At 42.2% G+C, this 12924-nt stretch overlaps 1 protein-coding gene across 3 annotated transcripts in view; it reads right to left on the minus strand.

The window, feature by feature from the left end:
• Window positions 1–9831, minus strand: part of LOC112261885 (low density lipoprotein receptor adapter protein 1-B-like) — a 74764-nt gene extending 64933 nt beyond the window's left edge. Inside the window, exon 1 of one of the 3 annotated variants that reach the window (XM_042330066.1) lies at window positions 9516–9825. In XM_042330066.1, coding sequence (XP_042186000.1) covers window positions 9516–9600 — 85 coding nt within the window. In that variant the 5' untranslated portion in view covers window positions 9601–9825. Of the gene's footprint in view, window positions 1–9515 lie in introns of all 3 variants that reach the window. The other 2 variants (XM_024437512.2, XM_042330065.1) reach the window with 2 other exon arrangements.
• Between the last annotated feature and the right edge of the window lie 3093 nt (window positions 9832–12924).

Consider the following 12924-nt stretch of genomic DNA (forward strand, 5'->3'; position numbering starts at 1 on the left):
ACAGAAGTTTTTTTGTTCTTACCATCTGGAATACCTCCTTCAAAATGTTGAACCCTTTACATCCCGAGACCCTGGATCATTGCTACTCTCCCTTCCAGGACGGCTACAAGACCGTCCCCAAATCAGATCACACCTCGATTCTTCTCCTCCCTACCTATAGCCAGAAACTTAAACAGGAAGCTACCGTGGTAAGGACTGTTCAACGTTGGTCTGCTTCAAGGAAAACATTGAGGCGCTAACACATGCCACCAACACTCACAAGGACTGTGTTCGCGTGTTCTCTGTGTCCAACGTGAGTAAGTAATTTAAGCGTGTTAACCTTTGCAAGGCTGCCAGCCCAGATGTCATTCCAAGCCACGTCCTCAGAGCATGTGCAGGCCAGCTGGCTGGAGTGTTAACGGACATATTCACTCTCCATATCCCAGTCTGTTGTCCCCACTTGCTTGAAGATGTCCACCATTGTCCCTGTATCCAAGAAAGTGAAGGTAACTGAACTAAATTACTATCGTCACGTAGCACTCACTTGTCATCATAAAATGCTTTGAGAGGCTAGTTAAAGACCATAATCACCATACCAAACACACTAGACCCACTACAATTCGCACATCGTCCCAACAGATCCACGGATGACGCAATAGTAATTGCACTGCACACTGTGCTATACCACCTGGACAAGAGAAATAACTGTAAGAATGCTGTTCATCGATTACAGCTCAGCCTTCAACATTATAGTGCCCTCCAAGCTCATCGCTAAGCTCAGGGCCATGGGTCTGAACTAGAGGTCGACCGATTAATCGGAATGGCCGATTAAATTAGGGCCAATTTCAAGTTTTTATAACAATCGGTATTTTTGGACACCGATATGGACGATTCCCTCCACCACCTTTATTTAATCTTTATTTAACTAGGCAAGTCAGTTAAGAAAACACTCTTATTTTCAATGACGGCCTAGGAACGGTGGGTTAACTGCCTTGTTCAAGGACAGAACGACAGATTTGTACCTTGTCAGCTCAAGGATTCAATCTTGCAATCTTACAGTTAACTTGTCCAACGCTCTAACCACCTGCCTCATTGCACTCCACGAGGAGCCTGCCTGTTACGTGAATGCAGTAAGCCAAGGTAAGTTGCTAGCTAGCATTAAACTTATCTTATAAAAAAACAAATCAATCAATCAATCATAATCACTAGTTAACTACACATGGTTGATGATATTACTAGTTTATCTAGCGTGTCCTGCATTGCATATAATCGATGCGGTGCGTATTCACGGGAGAAAAAAAAAAAAAAAAAAAAAAAACTGTCCTTGCTCCAATGTGTACCTAACCATAAACATCAATGCCTGTCTTAAAATCAATACAAAGTACACATTTTTAAACCTGCATATTTAGCTAAAAGAAATCCAGGTTAGCAGACAATATTAACCAGGTGAAATTGTATCACTTCTCTTGCGTTCATTGCACACAGAGTCAGGGTATATGCAACAGTTTGGGCCACCTAATTTGCCAGAATTTTACGTAATTATGACATAACATGGAAGGTTGTGCAATGTAACAGGAATATTTAGACTTATGGATACCACTCGTTAGATAAAATACGGAATGATTCCATATTTCACTGAAAGAATAAACGTTTTGTTTTCGAAATGATAGGTCATTAATATGGTCAAATCCAGAAACTAAGGCTCATATTTCTGTGTTATTATGTTAGAACTAAGTCTATGATTTGATAGAGCAGTCTGACTGAGCAGTGGTAGGAACCAGCAGGCTCGTAAGCATTCATTCAAACAGCACATTCGTGCGTTTGCCAGCAGCTCTTTGCTGTGCTTCAAGCATTGCGCTGTTTATGACTTCAAGCCCATCAACTCCCGAGATTAGGCTGGTGAAGCCAATGTGAAATGGCTAGCTAGTTAGCGGGGTGCGCGCTAATAGCGTTTCAAATGTCACTCGCTCTGAGACTTGGAGTAGTTATTCCCCTTGCTCTGCACGGGTAACGATGCTTCGAGGATGGCTGTTGTCAATGTGTTCCTGGTTCGAGCCCAGGTAGGGGCGAGGAGAGGGACGGAAGCTATACTGTTACACCGGCAATGCTAAAGTGCCTATAAGAACATCCAATAGTCAAAGGTATATGAAATACAAATGGTAGAGAGAGAAATAGTCCTATAATTCCCATTATAACTACAACCTAAAACCTATTACCTGGTAATATTGAAGACTCATGTTAAAAGGAACCACAAGCTTTCATATGTTCTCATGTTCTGAGCAAGGAACTGAAACGTTAGCTTTCTTACATGGCACATATTGCACTTTTACTTTCTTCTCCAACACTTTGTTTTTGCATTATTTAAACCAAATTGAACATGTTTCATTATTTATTTGAGGCTAAATTGATTTTATTGATGTATTATGTTAAGTTAAAATAAGTGTTCATTCAGTATTGTTGTAATTGTCATTACAAATAAATAGTAAAAAAAAAAATTTAAAAAATGTTTAAATCGGCATCGGCTTTTTTTGGTCCTCCAATAAATCGGCATCGCGTTGAAAAATCATAAATCGGTCGACCTCTAGTCTGAACCCCTTCTTGTGCAACTTAATCCTGGACTTCCTGACGAGCCAACCCCAGGTAGGTAAGGTAGGCAACAACACAGCCACAACACTGATCCTCAACATAGGAGCCCCACAGGGGTGACCCTTAAGACCCACAAACTTCTACAGATGTACCATTGAGAGCATCCTGTTGGGCTGTATCGCCGCCCGTTTGGCAATTGCACTGTCCGCAACCCCAGGGCTCTTCAGAGGGTGGTGTGGTTAGCCCACCGCATCACTGGGGGCACAATGCCTGTCTTTCAGGACATCTACAGCACCCAGTGTCACAAGAAGGCAAAAATGATCATCAAGGATATTAGCCATCCGAGCCAAGGCCTGTTCACCTCGCTACCATCTAGAAGGCGGAAACAGTACAAGTGCATCAAAGTTGGGAGTGAGAGACAGCTTCTATCTCCAGGCCATCCGACTGTTAAACAGTCACCACTAGCCGGCTACCGCCAGGTACTCTACCCTGCACCTTTAAGACTGCTACCCTAGAGTCATTAAACACGGGTCACTAATGTTTACATACTATTTTACCAACTTTATACACAGTGTACAAAACATTAAGGACATCTTCCTAATATTGAGTTGCACCCCCACTTTTGTCCTCAGACCAGCCTCAATTCATTGGGGGCATGGACTGTACAAGGTGTCGAAAGCGTTCCACAGGGATGCTGGCCCATGTTCACTCCAATGCTTCCTACAGTTGTCAAGTTGACTAGATGTCCTTTGGGTGGTGGACCACTTAATACACACGGGAAACCGTTAAGTGTGAAAACTCCAGCAGCGTTGCAGTTCTTGACACAAACCGGTCCGCCTGGCACCTACTACCATACCCCATTCAAAGGCACTTGAATATTTTTTCTCAACCATTCACCTTCTGAAAGCCACACATACAATTAATGTCAAGATTTTAAAAAGCTTGTTTAAAAATGGTGTCCTCCCCTTCAGCTACACTGATTGAAGTGGATTTAACATTGGCATCAATAAGAGATCCCTGGATTCACCTGGGCAGTCTATTTAATCGAAAGAGCAGGTGTCCTTAATGTTTTGTAAACTCAGTGCATGTACAGTGCATTCTGAAAGTATTCAGACCCCTTTACCTTTTCCACATTGTTACGTTACAGCCTTATTCTAAAATTGATTAAATTGTTTCCCCCACAATACCACATAATGAAAAAGCAGAAACCGGTTTATAGAATTTTCTGCAAATATATTACAAACAACAAAAGCTGAAATATTACACTTACATAAGTATTCAGACCCTTTAATCTGTACTGTGTTGAAGCACCTTTGGCAGCGATTACAGCCTCGAGTCTTCTTGGGTATGACGCTACAAGTTTGGCACACCTGTATTTGGAGAGTTTCTCCCATTCTTCTCTGCAGATCCTCTCATGCTCTGTCAGGTTGCATGGGGAGCGTTGCCATTTCAAGGTCTATCCAGAGTTGTTTGATTGGGTTCAAGTCCGGGCTCTGGCTGGGCCACTCAAGGACATTCAGAGACTTGTCCTGAAGCCACCCCTACATTGTCTTGGCTGTGTGCTTAGGATCCTTGTCCTGTTAGAAGGTGAAGCTACGCCCCAGTGAGGTTCTGAGCGCTCTGGAGACAGATTATTTCACTGTATCACAATTCCAGTGGGTCAGACGTTTACATACACTAAATTAACTGTGCCTTTAAACAGCTTGGAAAATTCCATCATGGATTTAGAAGCTTTTAATAGGTTAATTGACATCATTTGAGTCAATTGGAGGTGTACCTGTGGATGTATTTCAAGGCCTACCTTCAAACTCAGTGCCTCTTTGCTTGACATCATGGGGAAATATATATATTTTTTTAAAACAGCCAAGACCTAAGATAAAAACCACTGTAGACTCCACAAGTCTGGTTCATCCATGGGAGCAATTTCCAAACACCTGAAAGTACCACGTTCATCTGTACTAACAATAGTAAGCAAGCATAAACACCATGGGACCAAGCAGCTGTCATATCACTCAGGAAGGAGATGCGTTCTGTCTCCTAGAGATGAACGTACTTTTGTGCGATAAGTGCAAATCAATCCCAGAACAGCAAAGGACCTTGTGAAGATGCTGGGGGAAACAGGTACAAAAGTATCTATATCCACGGTAAAACGAGTCCTATATCGACATAACCTGAAAGGCTGATCAGCAAGGAAGAAGACACTTAAGGACAACACTTAAGAAGCTTATGGACAACAAGGTCAAGGTATTAGAGTGGCCATGACAAAGCCCTGACCTCAATCCTATAGACAATTTGTGGGCAGAACGTAAAAAGTGTGTGCGAGCAAGTAGGCCAACAAACCTGACTCAGTTACACCAGCTCTGTCAGGAGGAATGAGTCAAAATTCACCCCAACTTATTGTGGGAAGCTTGTGGAAGGCTACCTGAAATGTTTGACCCAAGTTAAACAATGCTACCAAATACTAAATGAGTGTATGTAAACTTCTGACCCACTGGGAATGTGATGAAATAAATAAATCAATCAATCATTCTCTCTACTATTATTCTGACATTTCATTCTTAAAATAAAGTGGTAATCCTAATTGACCTAAAACAGGGATTTTTTACTTAGATTAAATGTCAGGTATTGTGAAAAACTGCATTTAAAATGTATTTTGCTAAGGTGTATGTAAACTTCCGACTTCAACTGTATATTACTTTAAAAATATGAAAACGTTGGTTTTTAGTTCACTCAAATGGTCATGCTGCAGATGGCCATTCCAACCCACCCCCTCAGTCTTTACTCTCCCTCCACCCAAATGAACATTTATTTATTCATCACTGCCACAGTTATGTATATAGTGCTATTTATTTGTATACCGTTTTTTATTTTATTACCATTTTCATAATTTGAATGTTGAAGCTCAAAGCCTAAGTTTTTCACTGTACACTGCAATCGCACCTGCAACCTTGTACATGTGACTATTAAAACTCTGAATTGGAATACATGGAAAGCGACAATACACAGCTAAGGATTATGTTCACAAATCTGACTCTCCTTTAGCCATGTCTTTGCTTTTTGTGAAGTTGCAATAGTTGTGTGTCTGATGGCAGTGTGTTCCAGACATGGGAAGCTCTAACAGAAAGCAGTTTGACAAAAGGTGCTTTTCCTTAAGGGAACTATACAGTCACCTCTCATGGCAGACTTTGTGAATCTGCTGCCATGGGTTTGGGTTTGTTTGACAAAAGCACTAAGTGGAGGGGGAGCCAGGCCATTTAGGATCTTGAATACAAGACATTGCACAAGATTATCACAACTCAGGAGCTTATGCATTCTGAGGATGTAACAGTGGTGATGGCTATCGGGCTTTCTATCAAGAACATTGAGAGCCTGATTGTAGACAGACCAAATGGGTTTTAATGTTGTAAAGCAAACTTGGGCCCAACTAGTCAAGCAGTCTGTTAAGTGGGGGAGAATCATTGCTGTGAATGCCTTGAATTATGCTCTGCAGACTTGAGTGGTCTCTCTTGAAAACACTTCAAATCTCAATGGGATAAATAAATTAGGAACAAATAAAGGCATGGTTAAAAAGAGACTGGGGCGGGAGGGGGCTCTGTGCATAGATGCCAAAACAAAATAGGCATGCATGTACAAGGCCAAGCCTAAAGCATGAGTACCAAGAGTTAATTTATTTGGGACTCAAACATTCTATCATGTAGGGGTGGAGGACACCAACATTGAACCCAGGTGTGTTTGGCCTTGGAGGTGCCTTGCATGGACTCCAGACATCTCAATAACAAGACCCTGAATACTTCTGTTTTTTGGTCTCAGCATTGAAAGCAGCATGCATCACTTGCCCACAACAAAACACAGACTATCTTACAGCAGTGGTATGCTTCCAGTTATGACAAGATGAAACATGTTACTTTCTATCAACATCAGCTACCAGTGCACTCTACATTAGCCATGATGTATTGAAATAATCACATAGAAACAAGAGGCAGTTAAATCAGTGTTTTGGCCATAACACTACCTGACCTTGCTAGGAATAGGCAGCGTGTGGGTGAGAGGAAATGCAGGTCTAGACCAGAGGCTATCACAGGCCAGGGCCCACATGACCTGCATTAGGAGGTCAACAACATAAAAGATGAAGATGTAACGCTGCTCTGATAAATCTGTAATCATGATTATATATGGGCATTATCAGCTTCCACCAACCCTGGCTGTTGGCCATGCATCGTCCCTGCCGGGAGAGACTGGGGACAGGAAGTAGACCTTTAGAAAGCCTCATTATTCACCCAGAGAAAGTGGACCAAAACAAAGCATTGATTGCACAGCATGGCACGTGTGGCATCATGCTACCAAGTCTGCCAACGACCCCACCGTCTATGAAGAAAAGAAAGGCGAGACAAGGGGAGGGGGTGTTGTTCCCTCTGTGAAACCAAACAAAAAAAGCTGTTACCAAGAAGCTACACCGCTCTTTGAAAAACCATACTACACAGTGTGATCATATGCACCCACTCGCGTGTCTGCACATCATATGGCTGTGTGTGACAAACCACTGAAGACAGAGATCAAAGCCATTGTGAGAATCATGCAGCTCCACAGCCAATGGTAGTGCATGAAGATATATATAAAAAATATAACCTTTATTTAACTTGGCTAGTCAGTTAAAAACAAATTCTTATTTACAATGACAGCCTACCAGGGAACAGTGCCTTGTTCAGGGGCAAAACAACAGATTTTTACCTTGTCAGCTCAGGGATTCGATCCAGCAACCTTTCAGTTACGCCCAACGCTCTAACCACTAGGCTACCTGCTGACATGGATAATTTATGAAGATGATTTATCTATACTGAATAATAATATAAAACGCAACATGGACAGTGTTGCTCCCATGGTCCATGACCTGAAATAAAAATATCAGCAAAAAAATACAAATTCATACACAAACTGCTTATTTAGCTTCAATTGTGGGCACACATTTGTTTATATCCCTGTTTGTGACCATTTCTTTTTCCCCAAGATAATCCATCCACCGGACAGGTGTGGCAAATCAAGAAGTTGATTAAACAGCATGATCCTTACAAAGGTGCACCTTGTGCTGGGGACAATAAAAAGTCACTTTAAAATGTGCAGTTTTGTCACACAATACAGACGTCTCAACTTTTGAAGGGGTGTGCAATTGGCATGCTGACTGAAGGAATGTCCACCAGAGCTGTTGCCAGAGAATCAAATGTTAGCTTGTGGTAGAGAAATTGTCTCCAACAATGTTTTAGAGAATTTGTCAGTACGTCCAACTGGCCTCACAACCGCAGACCACGTGTAACCACTCCAGCCCAGGACCTCTGGGGGACTGTGCCCTCCCTGGCATGTGAAATCCATAGATTAGGGCCTAATGAATTTATTTAGATTAAATGATTTCCTTATATGAACTGTAACTCTGTAAAAATCTATGAAATTGTTGCATTTCTATTTTTGTTCAGTGTATAAAATAAGTAAAGAAATCTGTTTTTAAGCCAATTTCCCAAGTGTTGATCATACAGTATGTGTTTGAAAGGTGTTTACAGCTTGTTGGTTTTTAGGCTACATGTTAACCAAAACAATCTAAATCGAGCCCTTTCTAAGACCTCTCTGCTAACACTCCTTTACATTTTTTTGTGAAGCAAAATGTGTAGACAATTTGTTTTTTGAGCCATATGTCGTGCCGGTTCCGCAGTGTCTTAATCTAAACAGGAAGCCTGTCCGACCCTAGTCCTTGATCATGACTCAGTTCCATTACAATACACATAAGAGTCATTGGATGAAGGCGTTTTCTGTAGCGTGGAATTTTGTTAGGAGCTGCGACGCTTCGTCTAAACATTAACTGGCATCGCTTGCGGTACGATTTTTGAAGCATAAGGACCTTATCTTTCATATCGGTGAGAAATTATTTACAAAAAACAAAATGGTTAAACTGATACACACCTTTTATAGGGTAAAGGTTCCCACACGGCCATATGTCCATGTTACAGCATTTGTTTATGGAAAACAGTGTGCTAATTAGCCATCTGTGTTTCTGAACACCTGTGTGTAAACTGAACACAGACGCCAAAAACGTTGTCACCTGCAACGGTGTTAAAACAGTGTAAAGTAAGTGTATTTGGCATTTGTGAAATTATTTTGATGTGATTTTTAAATTGCGGGATTTATGTTTCTAAAACTATACCGGAATTGAGATTCGATTCACGTTTAGGTGGAGTAGGCTATTTGGCCGTTTTGGCTTCCAGGGCCAATTCTCTTTAAACTGAACATGCACGTTCCTTGGACTAAGGAGTAACTTTAGGCTCCTTTAGTCCAATATTGCGCTAGTCCGAACCCCGTAAGCAAGAGTATGGTCAGAATCTATTCTGGCTAGACGCTTCCTGGTGGAAACCTGGTATGATAGCCAAACAATCTTCCTAGCACGTTTTAGCTTTAATGAGCTATCGGCAATCACATGAAACAAATGTTTACAAATACAAGTATTTGTCTCACGCGCCGAATAACGGGTGTGTAGAATTGATCAGGAAATGCTTGCTTACATCCATCCCTTCAACGATGCAGTTAAAATAATTACAAAAAAGTAATAGGAATAAGATACAAGAATGTAGGAATATACAGGGAGTACTAGTACCAGAAATGTGCATGGGTATGAGAGGTATGTACATAAAAGCAGGGTGAAGTGACTAGGCATCAGGATAGATATGCTTAGGAATAAAGAACGGAGTAGCAGCTGTGTGAATGTGTGTCGGTATGCGTGTGAGTGAGCATAAGTACTTTCAGTCTAGGTATGATCTTTACTTTAAGTGAACTTTACTCTATCTAGCTACAGAGGAACAAATTGGGGAATACAGCAGGAAGCTACATTCCGTACCCAGCCTTTAAATAACTACATAGGAAAGACTAGTATCCACATGCTAACTAGTCAGCTTGCTACCAATACTACTCACTTTTGTGTCTGCCCACACCCCATGACTGTTTAGCGATACTGGGGCTCCGAATTATTGCCCTTCCAGCCGACTTCAAAGCGTCCATGTCGTAATCCAAAATTGGGGCACAGAGCCCAACGAGTTTCGATTCTTGCCTCTCGAAGAGCTTAGTTTGTCACACTCTCCCAAACTTTTCCAGCGGTTTTTCCCCCACACTACTGTTTCAAAGACAGCCCAGAATAGAAACATTATCATATTCGTCCCACTAGGCGGTGTTATGTAGCTAGCTATGTAAATTAACCGCATAATGTACGTGACGTATATTTGTGGAATATTTAACGGAGATTTGGATATAATGACGAGATGCTTATGTCTCCACTCTAACAATGGGATTCGTTGTCCACAGAGCGGAATGTCGGGCTGTCAAGCTCCCGCCTATTCCTCTCTTTGGATTGGTGGAAACATCTCCTTATTTAAACTACGTTTTTAATATTCGATGGGGGGTGCCGTTAACCGACTGTATTCAATGGAGAGACGCTTGCTAGCCTCATGAATATGCATAAACAGTCTCGAACGCCTACAGGGGACAACTCCGATATCGTGTTTTTTTTTCACAGTTGCCCGGATGTCAAGTGCATTACACTTATCAGTACACTCATAACAACATAAGCGTTAATAATCTTATAATATACCAATTTATGTTTATCTCGACTTAAATCCGACACTCATTGCCCCCCCTCCCCTCCCCATACAAAAACTACTCACCTGCTTAATAATTAAGGACCTATTCAACGTGGACAGATTTGGGCTCTCTTCCTACTATACGACTGATTTTCCTATTCTTTTGAATAGTGAAGTTTATCAGAATATCAACAAAATAGACATAAATTACTGATTGATGTGTTAATAAGATGTTCATAAACTAATGTGGCTAAATAATTATTATGGACATGGTGAATATGTAGATCAGATAAATTAATTCTGAGTTGCCATATATCATGTAGATATCTGACAGGACTCCTGTCAAGGGCTACAATATTTGTCATCATGATGATGTGCACTGCACAGATGTTGGATATCCTCTCAAGTTACACATTCATTTGATAAATATTTCAACATTTTAGATTTTCTCTCAAGTTACACATTGCATATACATTTAAACCCGAGTACCCCCCTCCCCCTGTGTAACCCAAGCCCCAATCTCCCTTGGTGCCATGACAGCCAGGCCATCATATAAATGGCCAGACAGCTGCTGGTGAAAAAACAAAGCCAAGCCAGTTCCAGTGCCAGTGAGCCTTTGCTCCATCACCATAGACCCCAGCTCTCAGCAAGTCCCTCCAGACTACACTGCTTCTGGCACACTGTGTGACATGATCACCTGTCTGGAGACAGAACTGTGTTGAAAGGACTCCCTATGGGACTCTTGGGTGTCATACACCCTCCCGGGCCATAACAAAAGCTCTTCTCCCCTAGATGGTTGTTTTTTGTCAATATACATATTTTGAGTTGGCTCTGATTGAATCTGAATAATGAAACTGTTCCACACATGTGTTATGACCATCTCCACTTTGCATTTTTCAAATATCTTTCTTGAACCAACATCCATGATACACCGAACAAAAAAGTAAACACAACATGGTCCCATGTTTCATGAGCTGAAATAAAATATCTCAAATGTTCCATATGCACAAATATCTTATTTATCTCTTTTGTGCACAAATATCTTTAAATCCCTGTTAGTGACCATTTCTCCTTTGCCAAGATAATCCCTCTACCTGACAGGTGTGGCATATCAAGAAGCAGCATTATCATTACACAGGTGCACCTTGTGCTGGGGACAATATAATGCCATTGTAAAATCTGCAGTTTTGTCACACAATCTCACAGATGTCTCAAGTTTTGAGGGAGCATGCAATTGGCATGCTGACTGCAGGAGTGTCCGTCCACCAGAGCTGTTGCCAGATAGAGAAATTAACATTAAATTACCTTAAGCCGCCTCCCTCGTTTTAGAGAATTTGTCAGTATGTCCAACTGGCCTCACAACCGCAGATCATGTGCAGATCATGTGTATGGTGTCGTGTGCGAGAGCGGTTTTGAATCTAAACGTTGTGAACAGAGTTCCCCATGGTGCGGTTATGGTATGGGCAGGCATAAGCTACGGACAACGAACACAATTGCATTTTAACGATGTCAATTTGAATGCACAGAATTACCGTGACGAGATCCTGAGGCCTATTTTTTTTAAGCTACCTGCGACCAACATGTGCATATCTGTATTCCCATGTGCATTCCCTGTATTCTCATGTGAAATCCATAGATCATTTGTTTTAATTGACTGATCCTCATATCAAATCAAACTTTATTTGCCACATGCCATGAAAACAAGTTTAGACTTTACAGTGAAATGCTTACTTTACAAGCCATTAACCAACAGTGCAGTTTAATCTGTACATGTAGGTGGGGGCGAAGTGACTATTCATAGGTAACAAAAAAACAGCAAGTAGCAGCAGTGTACAAGAGGGGTGGTGTCAATGTAGATTGACCAGTGGCGATTTTTATGAATTGTTCAGCAGTCTAATGGCTTGGGGGTAGAAGCTGTTGAGGAGCCTTTTGGTCCTGGACTTGGCGCTCCGGAACCGCTTGCCGCGCAGTAGCAGAGAAAAGTCTAGAACTTTGGTGACTGGAGTCTCTGACAATTTTTATGGGCTTTCCTCTGACTCCGCCTATTATATAGGTCCTGGGTGGCAGGAAGCTTGGCCTCAGCAATGTACTGGGCCATTCGCACTACCCTCTGTAGCGCCTTACCGAGCAGTTGCCATACCAGGCGGTGATGCCACCGGTCAGGATGCTCTCGATGGTGCAGCTGTAGAACCTTTTGAGGATCTGGGGGCCCATGCCAAATCTTTTCAGCCTCCTGAGGGGGAAAAGGTTTTGTCGTGCCCTCTTCACGACTGTCTTGGTATGTTTGGACCGTGATAGTTAGTTGGTGATATGGACACCAAGGAACTTGTAACTCTCAACCCGCTCCACTACAGCCCCGTCGATGTTAACGGGGGCCTTTTCAGCCCTTCTTTCCTGTAGTCCACGATCAGCTCATTTGTCTTGCTCACATTGAGGGAGAGGTTTTTGTCCTGGTACCACTGCCAGTTCTCTGACCTCCTCCCTTTAGGCCGTCTCATCGTTGTCGGTGATCACTACCACTGTTGTGTCGTCAGCAAACTTAATGATGGTGTTGGAGTCGTGTTTGGCCACACAGTCATGGGAATACAGAAGGGGACTAAGTACACACCCCTGAGGGGCCCCAGTGTTAAGGATCAGCGTGGCAGACGTGTTGTCTACTCTTACCACCTGGGGACGGCCCGTCAGGAAGTCCAGGATCCAGTTGCAGAGGGAGGTGTTTAGTCCCAAAGTCCTTAGCTTAGTGGTGAAT

Source organism: Oncorhynchus tshawytscha, linkage group LG11, assembly GCF_018296145.1.
Source record: "Oncorhynchus tshawytscha isolate Ot180627B linkage group LG11, Otsh_v2.0, whole genome shotgun sequence".
NCBI lineage: Eukaryota > Metazoa > Chordata > Actinopteri > Salmoniformes > Salmonidae > Oncorhynchus > Oncorhynchus tshawytscha.